Raw genomic sequence first — 20046 nt, 5'->3', positions numbered from 1 at the left:
GCAACCGTGGTTGACGAGGTGAAATTGGGGGTGGATGTAGTTCAGCCTCTGAAGTACAAAAGTCTGCTAGGACAGGCATTGCCAATTGCTGTGACACTCTTGTTCCATGAACTGTTTCAGTGGGATTCACCTACTGGCCATTCTCTATACTGCAAAGTGCTATTGTCTGCAGACAAGCTGCATGTGATAGTCCTTGCAATTCTTATGATTAGTGCTGCAGTAAGCCCTGTGGCAGATATAGCTCAATACAGTGCTTTCAAGAGGTCATACCTAAGTGATTTGTATTACTCTGAAACCTGAAAGAGAGTTGATTAATTAAAAACACATTAATCTCATTTACAAATGAGGAAACTGTAGATGGATGAAAATGAAATATGAAAACCTTCTATCCCCAGCTGGCTGCTTTTGATATTAGGTGGAAAGAGAAGATAAGCATAAACACAAAGCATTACCTTCTCAAGGTCTTATGCTCCAAATAGCATTAAGTGTGGATCCAGGAATGAAAAATCAGCACAGTACACAAGCTACTGAAAGATTTCAGATCTGCACAAGTTTAATGAAGCTGAATGTATCCCCAGATGGAAGGTAACAATGTCAATATGAAATCCAAACAGAAGGTAAACCAACAAGCTGCTTAATGTAGCTGTAGCCAAGATAAATGAAAAGGAAAATGTTTTCAGAACAAAAAGCTAAGAGTTAAATATGGGGAATAATTAAGATAAACAGTGCATATTTTAGAATCGGCTGATTAGTCTGATTCATGGAAAGATAAAACTATATGAAATTACAGTTGAATTAAATGCTAATTTAGGAGCTCATATTTAACAGACCTTTTACTGTTCCACCATGATACCTGAATTCTGTGGGTGCAAGCTACTACTGGGTGCATCCACTGTAGCTCCTAATCCCTTGCATCTCAGATTTGTTGTTGAGAAGACTGTTAGTACTGTTCAAGTAGAAACAAAAGCAAGACAAAATTTATTAAACAAAAATTTATCACATCTTTATGTAGTGGATGTGGCCTTAATGTGGCCTTTTTTCCCTCATACTTTATTTGTCTTAAGAACTGGTTTCTCTGAAGGATTTAGACTTTTGAACTCCTATTGATTTCAGTGGAACTGAGGAGTGTGAATACTCTTCAGCATCTGGGCCTTTTCTGCAGTTTGCTTCTATGCCATTAGTGCTCATTGCTCGCCCCTTCATGTTAAGTGTCACTGGTAACCAGGGTCTGTCCTTACTTTCTCTTGGAGTGTTGTTTCTCCCTGGTGTCTCTCCCCTCACAGTATAAGCTTGGTGAAGGCTCCTGCTGATTTTGGTCAATGTCATGCATTTGCATTTATTGCCTTCAGATGTTAGTTTACAGATTCATAGCAAGGTACCACCACTACAAGAAGTCGTCAGCAGGTTTTTTCCACGCTGCTTATAGAATATTACAATTCATTTCAATTAAAATCAGAAAGTGCTTGAGGAAAAAAAAAAAAAAAAAGGATACCATACTTATTGGATGAATTTATCTGAATCTCATCTGAAGATAATGGTTGTCCTCATTACATTCTGGTCATGCTTGTACTTTTATATTTGGTTTTGAATTGGATATTCACACCCCATATTAGGCCTTTGAGAAAGCCCTCAGAGTCACTGTATGTGACAGAGTGTAAGTTTACCACAATTTATTGCAGACTACTACAGTGTTTTTTGGTGGATTCTGGTGTTCTCAACTGTCAACTTGAGCTCCAGATAAAAACGACATCAGGTCCGGTTTCCTACATTTCGTTTGGATTGAATCAGCTTAAAGGACAATGAAATAGTAATTTTACAATGAGTAAAAAACCAAGTAAAAATAAATTTCTATACTGGTTACTGACTTAGTTTAAATAGTTAAAATCTCAGTGAAGTAGATCTGTCTTCATTCTAGTTTTTTACAAATTCTGGTGCCCACTTAATGCTTTTTTCCATTATCTGTGGAAGAATCACAGTATTAAATGTCTAGTAATTCAGAGTATTTAATAAATATTCCTGCCAACATTTCCACAGCTGAAGTATTTTATCTACAGGGAGAACAACTTTCTTTCAGTGAGCAATCTTTTACCTTTACCAGGGGTTATAGTTTTTTTCTACAGAATAGTAATCTGTTAATGAAAATGCAAAATGGCGTGGAATGTTTAACGCATTGCTAACATACTATAAAGAGAACACATTAAAAAGTGAAAGGAAGACGTGACTACTAGTTTGTAAATTAAAAGAAAGAAAAAAGAATGAATAGGCTCTTCTTAGATCAGCCTCAAGACATGTATAACAGATTGCGTGTGTTCAGTAGCCATTCTTCTAGGTTTGTGGAACAGTATAAAGAAATGGGACAGCAGATGACTACTAAATGTCACAGTTACCACCTAATTTGGTACAGCTGGTAAATCTGTACAATAAGGACATTAATAGAAAATGGATTCAAGGAATATCTGGCAGCAGTATCACAGATTCATAACAAAACACAAAAATAATGGAAATACCAAAGATTATTTTGTATTCCATTGCTTCTGGGCCGTCACATTCCAGTTGTTGATGTTCCATGCTCTTGGTCACCTATTATCATTAGAAAAACCTGGATTTTCTTATTCCCAATACTGAAATGAGAACCAAAATCTGGAATGAATAAGAAAACAGTAGGGTCAATCCAGCTGTCTTGTTTCAATCTCAGTGAAATAATGTATTTTGATCCTTCCTTTTGTAAACTAAAATCTTTATATAATGAAAAAGTGAATTCTGTTCTAAACAGTCATTTTGAAATTAGAATGTTCCTTTGGAAAATGTGGGAATGGAGCATTTTGGTATTCTAGAAATATATGATTCCATTTTTTTCACAGATAAAATGGTATTTGATGAAGCATGTTAGTTTAGGCAAGATCAACATTTCTAAGATCCAGTTTATTGCTAACATGTCTCTGGACAGATTCTTGGCTGGAAATTAATGTAAAAACACAGGAATAGCTTTAAACCATTTCCCATGGGCCTGAAGGGCCTTCCCCAGGTTGTACTATGAGATGATTATTCAAAAGATTTTTTAAAATTCACGTTTCTAGAGAAGTGCTGAAAAAATTAATAGAATTTTAAAAAATATCATATTTCCCAGCCTAGTTCAATGTTTGAAATTACAGAGGTGACATAAGTGAACATGGTGATCGTGTTGTTAGAGCTGTGTATTAGTTTCTTCAATTTGGTGACTCATCCTTCCCTTTCTGTAATACTGTGTCTCACTTGGGCCAGTCCTCCGTGTCTTACATCTCACACTGAAAAAGCTAAGTTATTCCTCTCACCTCTGTTTGCTTGGCAGATTCTATGGCCTATTCTTACTAATGCCATTTTCTCACTAGTAAGAAAGATGTGGCTTTATGATCAGATATGCACTGAAGTGCCTGACTGGATGTTGACTTTCACTTTGGCTCTCTGTTATAACAATTGGTGATATTCTGTGTGGGGAATGAAATCTTTTCTATTAGGCTATTTTTTGAAATTCTTTAGAGATCCTGTAGAATTTCAGAATCTCATTTCTTGTTATCTGCACACTTCTTGTGACTGTATATATCTTCTTCTGAATAGAGATGCTTTGTATTTTAAAGGTTTCTCTTGTGGTTATGCAGACCTTTATCCAAGAGGTAATTAACAAAACGTCTTCTGGTGTTGTATTCATATTTTGCTGTTACAACTGTACAAGGCTAACTTGGGGGATGTTTGTAAATATATCTTTCACAGCAAACAGAAGAGACATGTTACCTGAACAAGATCCAGTTAAAAAATCTAATGGAAGACCTGATCTTGGAAACGACTGTAAGTCCCATATCTTTTTAAAAAACTGTTGAAATGTATACTTGTATGACTTTTAGGCTTGGAATTCTGCTACTGGAATTTAGAGAATTTTCGTTTATAACTGGTCATTATAGAGAATTAACACTTAGGAATCTATTAAATACATGCGATTCACTGTAATTTTCTTGTAATTCCAATTTATTCTTTCATCTTCATTAGATTTTTATAGACATTCTGGTTGCCCTCTCTAGATAGTTCTTATACCTGGATTCAGATGCAATGACAAGTGACATTTACTTTGACAGGGGCTAAAATCTTCTAAGGTGCTCAACACTGCTAACCCTTATACAACAAAATGCTTAAGGATTTCTGTGTAGGTTTTGTGTGCAGGAAATGCATGATACAGTGTAAAGGAAATGTGTGGGGTTTGGCTCAACTGACGTAACGAATTAAAAACGTCAGCTGCTGGAAGGGGCCATGTCTACCTTAAGAGCCTGACACTGCCCATGTCAGTGGAGATGAATTTCTTCAACATGAGACTTTTGGCTTGATTTCACGGTGTGCGCTGCTGTCAGAGCCAGTCTGGGCTGAAAATACTCATTCTTTTCTGTGAAGATGAGTATCTGCTAGTTACATATGTTGTAACGGCATGCTCTGGCATTCATTCACTATGAGCAGGATTATGCCTTATCTTTCTGTTTATGTGGATGCTCCGTTTTAAGGCTTGTTTTTTTATAACTATTCAATTAAAGATTAGGCAATAGTTGGATAATAAAACATCTCTAAACTGAGATGCATTTAAAGCAGATTGGTACCATGTGAAGGGTAGAACACAAGTTCTGCTTTTTGCCTGAGTATGCCCCAGTGGGATGATCTGGGAAAAATCATTCCCCTTCTGAATTTTTTTTTTACATGGCTGCACACCTCATGAAAGTCTGGCATTACTGTGATACATGTTGGAAACAGATGCTGGGGAATGTGCTTCTGTGCTACTTCTTTGAGAGGAACATGCTCAATTCCCCTCTGTCACTTAAGCATACATGGGGATATTTCCATGCTGAAGGTTAAGTATGTACTACCACACAGATGTTTTATAATCAGAGCACAGGTCAGCTAATAATCGTCAAGTTTCTCTGCAAAGTAGGGAACTGTTGCTGTAGAACAGAGGAACAGAAACACAAAACCAGTGTTCAAATTGCGATGTGAAGAGCAGGCTTGGGCCTGCTGAACCAGATCTTCCCTGTGCTCTCTCAACCACATTGCAAGACTTAAAATATCAGCAGCTTGATTCTGTAGGCAACAGCTGGAGTCTGGCTGTCTGCTGATAGCTCACACACTCCCTCCAAACCCGGGCCTTCCCCCAACCTTTCGCAATGTGAGTCTAGGTCCACTCAGGGTGATTAAACCTGTTCAGCCCCTTCTGTTTGAGGGCCTCCACAGTTCAAAGTGAAGTGGGCTGGTTTAGCGGTCTGAGATGCTGCAGGTCCTAACTATGGACCTGCACTGATTGGATACTGTAGATACATCCAGAAGAAATAAAGTTTTCAAGATGCAGCTCAGTGCAGTGATTCCTAGGCCAACTGTGAAAGCAGAAGCTGTGCTGCTGTGTTAGCACACTGTTTTTTCCCACCTAACTCTGCACGGTTAATCTGCCTAGGGTAGTAGCCATGCTGTCATGGCTATACTCTTCACTGTATATGTAGAATGTTACAAAACTCACTTAAGTTCTTGCAAGTTCAAGGCAACATTTTATGAAGAAATTATAATATTCATTAGGATCAAAAACAAATTTTGTTGCATTCCAAATTATTTCTCTCAGCAAGATAATGTTTTTCAAATTAATGGTTACTTGCATGAACATGGCTTCTAGTACATTAAAATGAATATTGACACATTTGTATTCTACTTGGACTGCCATCAAAATAGCCTTCAATGTCTGCCCAAAAGAAGGTGTTACAATATTAGGTGCCCAGGATATTTGTCCTTGTAAATCAAACAAGAATCTTATCTCTCCTGTAATGGTAGAATGAAGGTAATCAACCAGAGGCTTTTTACTGAGTCCTAATTTAGACCTGCAGCAACTCCTGTAGTGGCAAGCAAGGGAGTAGATGCCACTGTATTAACTGCAATTTTTTAATGCTCTTATCTAAGATATCTGAAATAATCAATGATAAAAAATTATTCTTAATATTTTTAGGGATTGATACCACAATCAGTTCCATACAGATTTTGGAAACCCAGCAAAGCATTGACAATCGCTATTGTAGTAAAAATCTACAGTGCAGGTAGGTAAATTGTTTTATTATGCTTTATTATATTAAGGAGGTGATGGGTGGCAGCCAACATGGCTTCATTAATGGCAAATCATGCCTGACAAATTTGGTGGCATTCTATGATGGGGTTACAGCATAGGTGAATAAGGGAAGAGCAACTGACATCATCTACCTGGACTTGTGCAAAGCATCTGTCACTGTCCCGCACAACATCCTTGTCCCTAAATTGGAGAGACATGGATTTGACAGATGGACCACTTGGTGGATAAGGAATTGGCTGGATGGTTGCACTCAGAGAGTTGGGGTCAACAACTCAATGTCCAAGTGGTGAGCAGTGATAAGTGGTGTTCCTCGGGGGTTGGTAATGGGACCAGTGCTGTTTAACATCTTTGTTGGAGACATGGACAGTGGGATTGAGTGCACCCTCAGCAAGTTTGCCGATGACATTGAGCTGTGTTGATATGCTGGAGGGCAGGGATGCCATCCAGAGGGACCTGGACAGGCTTGAGGGGTAGGCCCCTGCAAACATTGTGAAGTTCAACAAAGCTAAGTGCAAGGTCCTGCACATGGGACAAAGCAATCCCAAGCACCAATACAGGCTAGGTGATGAATGGGTTGAGAGCAGCCCTGTGGAGAAGGACTTGGGAGTATTAGTGGATGGAAAACTGACTGTGAGCCAGCAATGTGCGCTTGCAGGCCAGAAATCCAACTGTATCCTGGGCTGCATCAAGACAAGTGGGGCCAGCAGGGTGAGGGCGGGGATTCTCCCCTTCTACTCTACTCCTGTGAGACCCCACCTGGAGTACTGTGTTCAGCTCTGGGTCCCCAACATAAGAAGGACACAGACCTGCTCAAGTGGGTCCCGAGGAGGCCACGAAGATGATCAGGGGACTGGAGCACCTCCCTTATGAGGACAGGCTGAGAGAGTTGCAGTTGTGCAGCCTGGAGAGGAGAAGGCTCCAGGGAGACCTTATAGCGGCCTTCCAGTACTTAAAGGGGGCCGACAGGAAAGATGCGGAGGGACTCTTTATCAGGGATTATAGTGATAGCATGAGGGATGACGATTTTAAACTGAAAGAAGGCAGATTTATATTAGATCTAAGGAAGAAATTCTTTGCTGTGAGGGTGGTGAGGCACTGGCACAGGTTGCCCAGAGAAGCTGTGGCTGCCCCCTCCCTGGCAGTGTTCAAGGCCAGGTTGGACGGGGCTTTGAGAAACCTGGTCTAGTGGAAGGTGTCCCTGCCCATGGCAGGGGGGGTGGAACTAGATGGTCTTTAAGGTCCCTTCCAACCCAAACCATTCTATGATTCGACAATTATGGTGGAATAAAATACTGTTAATGTGGCATGGCTACTTGGCTGGCTCAGGCTGTTTCCTCTAGCACACAGGAGTTTCTTCTACTTTTCATATTTTTTTCTTTTAAAATTTAAATGCAATTTCCATGTTTTTGCAAGGTTATTGTCTATCTTGAAATCCTTTGTGTATTAATGCCAACTTTTTCAGGTCTGGAAATTATAGCTATGTTATTCCTGTTAACAAATACACACCCATGGATGTAAAAATCTCACTGGAAATAAAGTAAGTACAATTAGAGATGATACATATGTAATATAACAGTGGTTCATTTTTTGGGTAGTAATTCTTGCCAGATTTCTACTGTGACATAAATTTGTCACTATTCAGAGGAGTGGGGACAAATCTATGCACAACTAAGTTCTTAATGTGGACCTTTGGGTAGATCCTTTGCTGTTGCATAGGCCCAGTCCCACTCTCAGCGCAATGACAGTTTCACTCATTGATGCATATACTAAAATCTAGTAGTCTTAAGGTTTGGTCTAATAATCGTTTGAGCAGACATGTGTGCATATATTAGCAGGATTGTGGCCTTTGACCTATGGATTTTTTTTTTTTTAATTTTTTTTTTTTTCTGTGGAGAAATATTATTAGGAACATATATATATAACTCTAGATATATATATATATAACTCTAGAGAAAGCTTTTTTTGGACTGTTGTGGCAAGCCCTGTAAAAGGGGATTCTTGTGCAGGAACCTCTGGTAATGCATAAAATTGTGACTTACAGCAGGAATAAGCAGCAGACTTATTCCTTTCAGCAGATATTTGCTCCTCAGATAAAAGCCTAGCTCCATTGTGTTCCACAGAAGTAACAAGTCCTTTCTTTTGGGGTTTTTCTCTGAGAAAGGCCAGCGATAGCCAGAACAGCTGCCAAACCCTGTGCTTGATGACACTTCATGACTCCAATTTCTCCAAGAAAGGACTATGTGAAGTTATGAATGGTCTTTAGGTCCAGTATTTTGATCTTGAATGTTATCCTTGTAAACATCTGCCTTTTTCATATAAGAGGAAATATAACAGTACTCCTGAAGTGCCTACTTGTTTTCTACAGCCACTGAATTGTGTTTTGAGTGTATGCCATTACAATCTTACAATACAGCCCTTTCATGTAGGGATTAATACATCATACTCAGAGTTTCACTGAAGCAGTTACTGCAGTTATTTTGGATATTGGTTTGTCATTTGCAGGGAGGGGGATTTTCAATATATACCTTTTCTATGTACTTTAACTAAACAAAGCCACAAAATTTTAAAAATCAAAACACTTAACAAAGTCCAAACATATTTGTATTACCACTGTGTCCAAATACTGTAAGATACTGTAAATACTTCCGAAATTTGGAAAACCTTTATGCCTGCTGTATAACATCAAATTAATCTAATACACACTACTAACAGCCTGTCTAGGACAGAGAATCTGCCATATATGAATTATATGCTTTAAAACTGATGTTTCTTATAATACCTTGTTAATGTTGTGAAAGCACATTTTGTTGGGGTGTACTCTGTTGTTCCTCACAGCATAAACTGTAAATTTACATGTCACCTTTTCCCCACCTTCTGCTTTTAGTTTTTCTGCTAGTCATTGCCATATTTGAGTTCCTTTGGATATCCAAGGCATTTTTGTTTGTTTATATTCTTCCCAAAAAAGCCATCTGGTAAGCTAGGAAGTGCTGGAAACTCTCTCTAGAGATAGTTTGGAGGAGATATGACCACAAGGTCCTTGCTGTTGAAGAATTTTGAATTAAATTCTGTTTACCATTGCTTTCCCAGATGAAGTCTGGGATATTTTTACTTCTTTTTAATGATATATTTACATATGTACAGTGGCAAATGAGAGTTATTTATATAGGTCCCTGTTTTAAGGCTTATTATGGGTTTGTCTTCCATTAAACTGATGTTGTGTTTAGATGCCCAGGTACCCTCTGGCACAGATATATTATGCCTATGCATGATTGTAAGTCATTCGACTCAGGCATGTCATGACTATTAATTACTATAAAAAGCCATATTTATCATAGCTTCTGGTATGAACACGCTTGAGGCTTGAGGAAGTTTAGTGTACATTTCTAGATTTATCTTAACAACTGTAAAGATCACCCAGACTTCCAGATGCAAAACAGCCTCCATTCGTGAGAAGGAATGGGACAAGATTAGAGGTTGGTGGCTTAGGTCAATCTCCTTCATATCAACCAGTGAAGTAATCTCCTCTGTTTTATTTCTCTACAATTCAATTCTTCGCATTTGTTTGCTTTGTATGTATTTTTTATTTATATGTGTTATTCTCCTATTTAAGAGCAATTGGATAAATCCTTGTTTTTCTCTATTTCTTGAAGTACCACGGAACCATTAATTGTATTTCTCTGCAAAGTCACATTTGGAAATTATTGCTCCCATTTTTCTTCAAGCCAAAGCACTAGGAAGGATTTCCTAGAAACTACACAGGTAAGATTTTTGCAGCAATACTCTAGCTTGTGGGAATCATTTTTATAAACTGCTCAGAGCATGACTCTTTTTTCCACTCTCACATTAAAGGAACTATGCAAAACTGAAAATAAAATTGAGCTTTATGTAGGAAAAAAGTGTTTATTTTTCTGATAGTTTTGGTGGTTGAAGCCATACAACGCTGATATAATTTGTGATTTTCGGTACCCTTGCTCTCCAGCATTGTGTTCCCTTCTACTAGCTCTGTTTGCTTTTCATAAAAGCATCAGTCTCATAAGTAAGTGGTCACAATGCCTTGAATGATGCTCTTGATTCAAGCAACATTATGTGGATGCATTCTGGAGCAGAGGGACATATGGAGGGTGGGAAAAACTTGTAATACCTAGTTCTGCTGATTAGCCTTATAGACCACTGTTTGTAAGGAACGAATAAAGAGATAAAAGAGACCATGAAGATCTTCAGCTCCAGAGTGTGGAAAGGAGGGTAGCTCATGCCAGCTAGTCTCCTTGGCCTTGTTCATGGTGTATTTATGGGCACTTGAAAGAAAATAAATAGTCCATTAAAACCTGACGTATAAAAGTAATGGCTGCAAAATTCTGATCTTGATTGAGGTAGTAGAAATACAAATGGTACTGAATCTGTCAGTCATAGCTGGCTTTGGCATGACCATAATGAGACACAACTTTTTTGTAGGAGTCAGTTTTCTGCTGAATTTTATAAAAATCTATCTAGTGACACTCTACGAGGACAGTTTTGAGTCTACTTCAGCCTAACTTACCACTATAACTCTATAAATCTCCAGAGATACTTTAAAAATAGGACCTGGGGCCTTAGGAGACAGTTCTCCAAACTCTCATCTGCTCTACTGTTTCCAGTATTGTCCTGTGGGTAGTGAATTCAAGTTTTTAAGTCTTGAATTCACTGGAAACAATGGTAGTTGGGTTTTTGGTTGGTTTTTTTTTTTTTCTGTGCGAGCAGGAGTTTACCAGTAAATCTCTCTAGGGAGGGTTCATTGTAAAAGCAAGAGTTGTTCATGTGTTGTTATCTGGATTGCCTCAATGAGAATAAAAGCTGTTAAAACATGTTACCTTTTCCCAGTAAGAAAATATTTAGAGACCAGATCTTGCAAACTTTTGATCATCTCCAGTAAATTGATGAGGGCCTTAAACTCACTTGAAATTATGTGGAAATATAAGACTCTTTCAAGGCCTCAATTTGTCTGCATTGCTTGGAAATGTTTATTCTGGCTAAAACAGTAGGAAAGGCAGAAGCAAGGATAGTAGCATTTCTGAACATATTGTAGGAGAAAGCTTCCTGAAGTTGGAAGTAATTTCAGACTCTTATTTTACATTTCTGATCTATGGTGCCATACATAATACATTCTTAATTGATTTTAAATTACTTTTTTTGGTGCTTTGTCAAATTAGAGCAGTTGGGATAGCCCCCACCCTTAAACTGACTTTCTGATCAACTTTTCAAATGTCTTTGCAAAAAGTTTCAGGCTTCTCTGCAACTGCTGCAAAGCTGTCAGAAAGCCAAAATTGTCCAAGTTTTGACCTGTCTGCTGTAATTCCAACAGAATTGAAATTAAGTCAGACCAGACAGTTTCACAATGCAGAAATATCCTTGGAGCTTATTGCCAAAACTGGTCAAAGAGATTTCCTGTGTCAACCTGAAATCCACATCAGAAAGCTAAAGCTAACTAGCCTCTAGCAGCAGTGAGCATTCAGGTTTGATGTGACACAGAATAGAAATGCTGCCTAGTTGAAGAAGTTTTTTTCAAGAGGATTTTCCTAGGGACTGGAAGGCCTATTCCCTACCAAATGGCAGGACAGCAATCAGTTGGTCTCAGCAGTCTCACCTAAGTTGTATCATGTGAACATATCATCTCCAACAGAGAGAATGTGTCAGAAAGTGAAGGAAAGAGGGAAAGATGAAGGAGTGAGACACTAGAAACTGATGAAATAAAAGTTACCATGGATCATTAGGTTAAAAAGAGATGAGGATTTAATTTTATTTTATTCAGTGTAGCATAAACATTTCAGATGAAAAATATACTATTTCATTTGTACATGGCAGGACACTGCAATCAAAAATAGTATGAAATCTTGCCTGCATCTTTTTTGAAATACTGGGTGAAGACACTACCCATATCTTTAGAATTTAGAGGAACATTCACTGCCTTCTGAGACTACTAAAGTTGGTGTTTCAAAATTGGCAAAATTGCCATTTGCTGCTACTATTACACCTTAAAGCTCTCAGACCACCTGGCACATCAGGAGCAATCCCTATTTATTGTGGGATTTGCTTGGAAAACTGGAGAGGGAGTTCAGCTATTCAGAGCTGAGTGTTGCTGAGAGCCAGGTGTCTGTCAGCTCCTGGGCAAGAGCTGATCAGAGCAAACCCACATCTTCGGGTTTTAAAGTCAGCACTTTGTCTTTAAATACTAAAGACTATAGCTATCAAGTCTTGTTATCATAAATTACTTTGCACTGCATTTGTCTATGAAATGTTTCCAGAGCCTATCCTTCTCTCCAGTTTAATGTGAAATAAGGTTATCTAATCTCTCTCTCTCTCATTTATCATCTAGGGACGTCAGCATATTTGGACTCTCCCTGTAGCTAAATTGTATGACAGCGCATACTATTTCCGTGTAGCTGCACCGGTAAGCTTTTTCAAATGGCAACCCAGCAAAAGACAAATAACTTCTGAACCGAGAGAAGATCTTCTATGAATCTCCTTTATTTTTCTTCTACAGGGTTTTGCAGGATGCTCGACAGATCCTTATTTTGCTGGAATGTTTTTTACTGATTACTACTTCTATTTTTATCGGCAGTGTAACTAAAATGTTGCTGATCATTCTGTTCTTTGGGGAAAATATGAAGAAGCCCTTGATATGCAAAAGAGACTTGTGAATGGCCCTGGATATTTTTTTTAAACCTCTTGCTGAATTGTATGGCACTTTCTTGTTTGTTTCACTTTTAAATTAATGAAAAGGAGAATAAAGACTTTGACAACTGTAGCTTTGCATTTCCAGGAACTGTTTCGAAAAGAACATGAGGCAATTAAGTATATGATGTGTAACTAAAATAATCCCACTGATCATAGTGAAGTTATGGTATTGTATGTATAGCAGATGAGAACAAATGGGTAGGAGCTCTGCTGAGCTGGGATACACTCCAGTCCTCAGAAGATGGTAAGATAATAAAATGTTATTTGCAGTCAGGAGACCTGCTTCCGTCCTAAAGGCATATACCTTCCCTTAGTATCTGCTGCCCTTTATTTATATATAAATTTTTTTTTTTTTTTGCTAACAAAACCAAAACCAAACAAACCTTTGAGAGAGAAACAGAGCGTTGTGAAAATGCTCTCTAAAATAACTGCTGTAAATTAGGGAACAACAGGTCAATTCCATGGTCTGTTTAGGTATTTCTATTTCAGAAAGCAGTACCATCATTATAGTTACAGTTGTGTGATTTAACGTTGATGCTGCTGTTTGAATGAGATATGTTTCAGCTACTTGTTTTTTTAAAAAACTGTACAGCAGGAATGAACTATTTACTCCTAAATTCAGATAATTTGTTTTCTTGGTGTTTGTGATTTGTGCTAGTGTGATGAAAGAATATAAATATTTGAGAAGAATAATGTCTTGCTTGTATGACTTTTTAAGATGCAAATGGATACACACTTGCATGGGAGAAATCTTTCTGTTCATATTTAGGAAATATATTTTTAAGGTAAAGCTATTTAAATGAAATTTCACATTATTACTATTTGCTCAGACAGAAGGAAAACAGATGTAATGAACAAGTGCAGTATAAATAGTGTTGTGGGTTATGTTGTGCAGAGAAGAGACAGAAAAAATAATTGAGAGACTGTAGGCTTTTCAAGATACATAACGTAAAAGTTACATTTGAACAACCTTACTCTGAATGAAATTCTTTCTTTAGCAGTGAAAGGGAAACATTAAGAAGAAAAATTAATCTCCAAAAAAGAGCTGACCACAGTCTTTGTAAACACCTATGTGTCTTAATTGTATATTTATTGCCTGACAATATATAGTTTAATTTTTTTTCTGTGCCTTCATTTAGCATTTCTTTTGTCTCTAATTTGGGATTTCCTTTAAGGATGACGTTCTCACTGATTTTTTTAAATGTATGTGCTTCAGATGGGGTTAAGTGCAATGTCTGTGGATTTTTTTGCCTTAAATGACTCACTACTTTGACATCTAAATATATATTGGTTTGGATTTGTTTTGGGTTTGTTTTTTTTGTTTTTTTTTTTCCTGGGAATTATTTATGGTGTATACCACATGATCTGTAATATCCCAGAGACTAACTGGACTTGGAACTCTGGATCCAAAAGCACCAGAAGTTTGTACCTTTAGTTTTTTATGGTCCATACTTGAGGGTAATTCCTAAGAAGTGTCACCTGGTCACAGATGATAATGCATGTGCATTTTGTACAAAAATTGTAAAGTTCTAGACCCACCTTATTTTCATCACACTGTTCTGTTCTGGATTGAAGTACACAGTGGCACAGAGAACTGCAGTAGAAGAATATAAGCTCCCCGTTGTTTCCTGACATCCAAAAACTTCCTGTGATTAGGGTCTGGGGTCAGATGCATGTGGGATAGCAACTATCTTCTTTGTGAAAAAGCTTGTGGTGATTTTATTACATATGACTTTGAGCATTCAAGAATTTTCAACTAGTTCTTTACTCCTGTCATACATTTTTAGTAAGGTACTCTTCAAGATTTTATTCAAGTTTAAGATGACAAGTTGCTGTACGAAGGCTGTGTTCTAACATGTCCAAAGTAACAAATACCCACCTTGGAAAATGCTAGGGAGGAACTGGCAGAAATTAAATACTTGTCATTGAAAAAACTGTGATAAATAGTCTTCAGGCTCCTGAGAAAATCTGTGAATGACAATGAGCTGAAAGACTTTTAAAAATGGGATGACATATTAACAGTAGTGCTTTGATAATTTTAAATGGGGATTAGATGACTTTTGTTGCTTTGTGACACTAATTATATTGGAGTTAGCACTGAATGAGTTTGTGGCTCAGGGGGCCAGGAGAAAATACTAGTAGTGTAACAGAACTCTGAGCATGCCCTGGTTTTCCATCTAGAAGTTTAGTCCAGTTGAGAAAGCAAAACTTTACTTTTTGCCTGGGATTTCATGTACGCCAGGTCCAAAAGTGCAAGAGAAGATACCTGATGTAATAATTCAGTCTGTACTTGCATTATGACTCTTTTGTCTGAGAGTCAGCCAGGTGCTTGGTCACCTGGAAGTCCCAGGAAATGTTTTAATTCTACTTCCCCCTGTATAATGTTTTCAGAATACATTGACTTGCCAGGCATGTGCTGGCTGGCTGTACGGTGCATGTACAGCGTGTTCAGCAAGACAAGGAGTGTCAGCCTGTGCTGGTTTTGTCTAGGATAGAGTTAATTTTCTTCAGGGTAGCTTGTATGGGGCTATGTTTTGGATTTGTGCTGAAGACAGTGTTGATAACACACTGATGTTTTAGTTACTGCTGAAGGGTGCTCACACAGGGTCAAGGCCTTTTCTGCTTGGCAGAGTGCCCCGCCAGCGAGCAGGCTGGGGGTGCACAAGAAGTTGTGAGGGGACACAGCTGGGACAGCTGACCCCAACTGGCCAAAGGGATATCCTATACTGTAAGTAACCATTATGCGTGGTGGAGCCCCGCTTTCCTGGAGATGGCTGACCACCTGCCTGCTGATGGGAAGGAGTGAATTAATTCCTTCTTTTGCTTTGCTTGTGCGCACAGCTTTTGCTTTACCTGTAAACTGTCCTTATCCCAGCTTGCGGGAGCTATGGACACGCACACGACCAGTATGATCGAGCAATGCCAATTTATTGAAGGTAAGCAAGCCCTTTTATATGTTCCTCCTGTGCACGCCAACGGTATGTTGTACAATCCTCATGATTGGATAGTTAGTTTTGTCCACGCACTTCAAGCCTTCTCACGATTGGATAATAAGCGCCACACTCAATGTCTTTCTCCGCCCAACCCATCTCCTGGAGTTGTTTGCTGAGTTCTTTGTTCTATGTCCTTGTCATGTCCTTGCTGAGGCGTGCGCACGTGTAGGATTGCTCACATGTCCATTATCTCCCAACACCAGCTCATGAGTTTTCTTACTTTCAAGTCTCTCCCCCACCCCACTGGGGGAGAGTGAGCAAGTGGCTGTGTGGTGTTTATCTGTCTGCCGGAGTTAGACTGTGACACAGCCTCACCAGATACACAGTGGGTGACATACGTGCCCAGATTTCGGTCCATTTTGGTGTGGAAATATGGAAGCTCTAGGAATGATTCTTACTGCTAAGCCCTCACTCTCTTGTGTTTGGGGAGGTGGATCTCATCTTGACTCCACTGGACTGGTGACATTCTCTACCTTGTGCAGTCCTTCTCCCTCGTGCAACATCAAACTAGGACTACCATAGAAGAATATCATGGAGAAAACATGGCTGGCAGCATTTTCTGTCCTGAACAACTAAAGGAAGTATGGATTGACTTTTCCAAATGAAAAACTGGGTTCTAAAACATTCAAGTGTCTTGGTTGTTTATTAGTATTCCTGTGTGCTCAGTGATAAAGTTGCAACAATTTTTAACGGTGGTCATTACAATGTCATTTGAAACAAATTTTGAATAATGAATTATTGATTATATATATTCTGCCTGGAACAGAAAGTTCCTTCATTTACCTATTTTTAACACAATGTGGATGAATTGTAGAAACCTCCAGACATCCATCGCTGGAATATTTCCCATTTATTTGAGAGGGAACTGAGGCAAAGCAAACTCCCAGTTTGAGTGATAATCGGCCGTAAATTGCAGGAGACAAAGGTAGAACTAGAATAGGGCTATCTGGTACCATCTGATCTGAGCTTCAAACCATGCTGCTCATAGCAAGAACATGATATGGCAATTCACATTTTTCCTTGACTGTAACACGAATTACCTAGCCTTGCTTTCAGTAAGTTTGATCCAGTGGTGGCAGCAGCATTTTAAGTAAGGAACTGAGATCACTTGAAAGCCCAGCACACTTAAGCAGAGAGCTTATAGAGGGAAAATCCTGTATGGTCACCCCATGGAAACCATGTATGAGGCAGAAGAACAGAACGAGTAGTTCTGGGGTGTGACTCAGCAGGTGAATATCTGATAGCCTTTGGTCAGAACCCCGGGTGAAGTTGTAGACAGCTGTGAACAAAGGGGCATTTTCCTTGCTGGCTGCAGCTCTGTTCAGTTGACTCTTTCAGAAGAGACCTGGTAGCTAGTGAGGAAGCTATTTGTATTGACCTGGTGGGATGGTGTGAGCCTACCGTGAGAAACTAGCAATCCCAAATCTGAGTCTGGCATCCTGCACAGCACAGGTCTGAAAGGAGGCCTGGAGGTGAGCTTTCCATCAAGTCCTGCTTCTGTATTTTTCTAAGATCATAGCTTACTTTCTAGAGTCAGAAAAATACTCTCATTAAGAGTTGCTAGTGGGTTAAATTCTGCTTGCAGTGCAAGAAGTTGGTCACTTGGGAGGCACTGCTTAAATTACAAATCCATTGCATAGAACGTGAGTCAATCCAGCTGCATAATGAAAACCTGATTTACATCAGGTTTACTCTTTGTTGATCTGAGTGCTAGAGTATGTTTAAAGTAAATCTGTTCATTGTAAGTATAGAAACTATTTTCAAGTTTCACAGAAAATTAATCATAGTTTATAAACTAGTTGCAGTGCTTTAAGACTACTATATGATATGTTGCTTTACATGAAGACATGGCTTTTATGTATGACATTATAATACACTTAAAAGGATTGAACACAACTGGTAGAAACTCATTATAGGAATCATTTGCTGATCTTACCTTAATCTTGGAATATTTCTACTTAATGTCCCACCTAAACTGTGCGACAAAGAAACAGTGTTTGCAGATCTGTGTCCTGTATCACTGACAGTCTGCCACTGCAAAAATTCCAGCTGCTCTGCTGGCTTCCATGGATCTCTCTACCACATGATGTTTGCTTCCTCCCACATTCCCTACCTATTGGACAAGGCAAAAGGCAGGATTAGCTCTGATTTGAACTGTTCTCATACTGACAGGGAAAGCTGTCTGCTCCCTCACACAGGGGATTCCTACCTGCCTTTGGAAATATTGTTATTGTTTGGGTTTTTGTGTGGGCACCAGTTTGTGTCTTTTTCTCTTCTTTACTTCAGATTTTCTTGAATCTCGCAGAAACATAATATGGCTGAGCCTCTATCCAATTTGATTGTAATTGGTCAACACATTTAAAATTATTAGTAAGCAGAGCAGGGAGGTTGACCATATCAGCTTGGAAATTTGATGTTCTGTTTAAAGCCAGGATTTAGTTCATTCCAGACAAAAGAATCTTAAGTGATGGCTCTCAGATTTCTTAGAGGAGATGGTGCTTTTTGAAACAGAATGCTTGGGAAGTTTGAGATTGTAGATCCAGAGCTTTGAATAACATCTTTGACACAAGGAGGCTGGGATTCAGTCTCACTCCTCTGTAGACCTGGGACCACTGACGAAGCCTTCATGACTCCATTGCTCACTAATAAAACTTCCTGAAGGGGAAGACGAACTGGAAGTGGGGCAGTGTTGTGAGGGTAAATGTATTAAGCACACTGAGATGCTCATATGTGTCAGGATTTTATATATGTTTGGGACTAATCAGCACTTCTGAAAAATCAGGCCCAGTGAGGAGTATAGGTCTAGCTTTAGCATTTCATTTTGAATGCTTTGATCTTGGCATGTTAACTCAAAATCCCCATTAGGCTATAAAAATGTTTCGCTGGAAAAAGCATGAATATTTTTTTCCTGGACAATGGTTATCAAGTAATTAGATTAAATAGTTTTCACTGTTACATTTCCACACCCCCTCCCTTGCTCTTATGCATGCATAGTATTAGTTAAATTTTTGTAATATATGGATGTGTTTGCTCACTACCGAATGAGTAATTTTAATTAACATCTGCAAACCACCAAATATACCTGGAGTGGCATCTTCTGTCTGTGTCCCACACTCTCAAAATCATTTGTCTGAAAGAACAGGGCTTTCTAAGGAAAGGCCAAGGCACAAGCATGTCCCAGTCCTCAATTACATATATTTTGTCCACTGACTTGTTTCCCCTCCTGCTAATCTTCAGGGAGTGCTGAGCAGCAGTTGCATCTTGGTAGCAGGCACCGGCAGCCTGGCTGGGCTCAGGGACCCGCCTGGCCCCACCTCAGTGGTCCCCAGCGGGACTTAGGTGGTGGGACTTACTGACCACAACTACACCAGTAGTGAGTTCGAGACATGTTAAGGCACTTTGGTTAGCCCTGGTGTGTCTTGTCAGGTCCAGGGTAGGTTAAAAAACAGACAAATTCATGCACTTACAGCACTTCGGGCACTGACAGCCTCATAAATATAGTCTCCTTTCCCCCCTCCAGATTCCTCAAATAGCATGTTTTCCATCAAAATAGCACATGAACAAACATTTTCAGCGCAAGCCCAGGCCATATAGTCAAAATAACAGGTTTCACACTGTCAACCCTGACCCAATTTTAACCCTGGTTGCTATGGCACTCTGCAGGCTGGGCCATCGGCGGGGCAGGGTGGTGTGGCGATGGCACACAAGCCTTTTGTTGCTCCTTGGCCTGGGTCCAGCCAGCTTGTTTCCCCACTTCTCCCTCCACCCCGCAGCAGCTGGCAGCAGCCTACATCTGCTGGCCAGGAGCAGCAGCCAGGCTGCAACCTCTGCCGCCTCTTTGGGTGCGTATCCCGGGGAAGACACCTTCTCCCAGGCAGGCATCCAGAGCTCTTCCCCTGCAGACCACAGCTCCCATCCTTTGCATGCCTCTCTACTGGAAAAGACTTCATCTTTCTGCTCCTGGGCTTTGAGCAGGCTCCCTTTCCTCTTCCCTCACTAGTTGCTTTCCAGCAGTCCTGTGTCCTACCTTACTCCCTCCAAAAAAGGAACTAGTTGCAATACTTTTAAAGGATGAGATTTAAAATAGGTCACCTTCTTAGTAATGGTTAGAAAGGGAAGTGACTTTTATGAACAGGATTTAAAACAAAAGTCATTATTTTAAAGATCGATATTTTAATTTCTAGTTGATGTTAAATATATCACAATTGCCTACATGCAGTAATATAA

General features: G+C 39.3%; 1 protein-coding gene across 1 annotated transcript in view; it reads left to right on the top strand.

Moving 5' to 3' along the window:
- The window catches only part of MYRFL (myelin regulatory factor like), a 46110-nt gene extending 32913 nt beyond the window's left edge, over positions 1 to 13197 (top strand). Inside the window, exons 20-25 of the mRNA XM_026865151.1 lie at positions 3748 to 3822; positions 5999 to 6086; positions 7578 to 7652; positions 9766 to 9874; positions 12465 to 12539; positions 12633 to 13197. Coding sequence (XP_026720952.1) covers positions 3748 to 3822; positions 5999 to 6086; positions 7578 to 7652; positions 9766 to 9874; positions 12465 to 12539; positions 12633 to 12719 — 509 coding nt within the window. The 3' untranslated portion in view covers positions 12720 to 13197. The remainder of the gene's footprint in view (positions 1 to 3747; positions 3823 to 5998; positions 6087 to 7577; positions 7653 to 9765; positions 9875 to 12464; positions 12540 to 12632) is intronic.
- The last annotated feature ends 6849 nt before the right edge of the window (positions 13198 to 20046 follow it).

Source organism: Athene cunicularia, assembly GCF_003259725.1.
Source record: "Athene cunicularia isolate RWA chromosome 1 unlocalized genomic scaffold, athCun1 chr1_part2, whole genome shotgun sequence".
In the NCBI taxonomy this organism is placed as follows: domain Eukaryota; kingdom Metazoa; phylum Chordata; class Aves; order Strigiformes; family Strigidae; genus Athene; species Athene cunicularia.
This window is presented reverse-complemented; position numbering and strand designations above follow the sequence as displayed.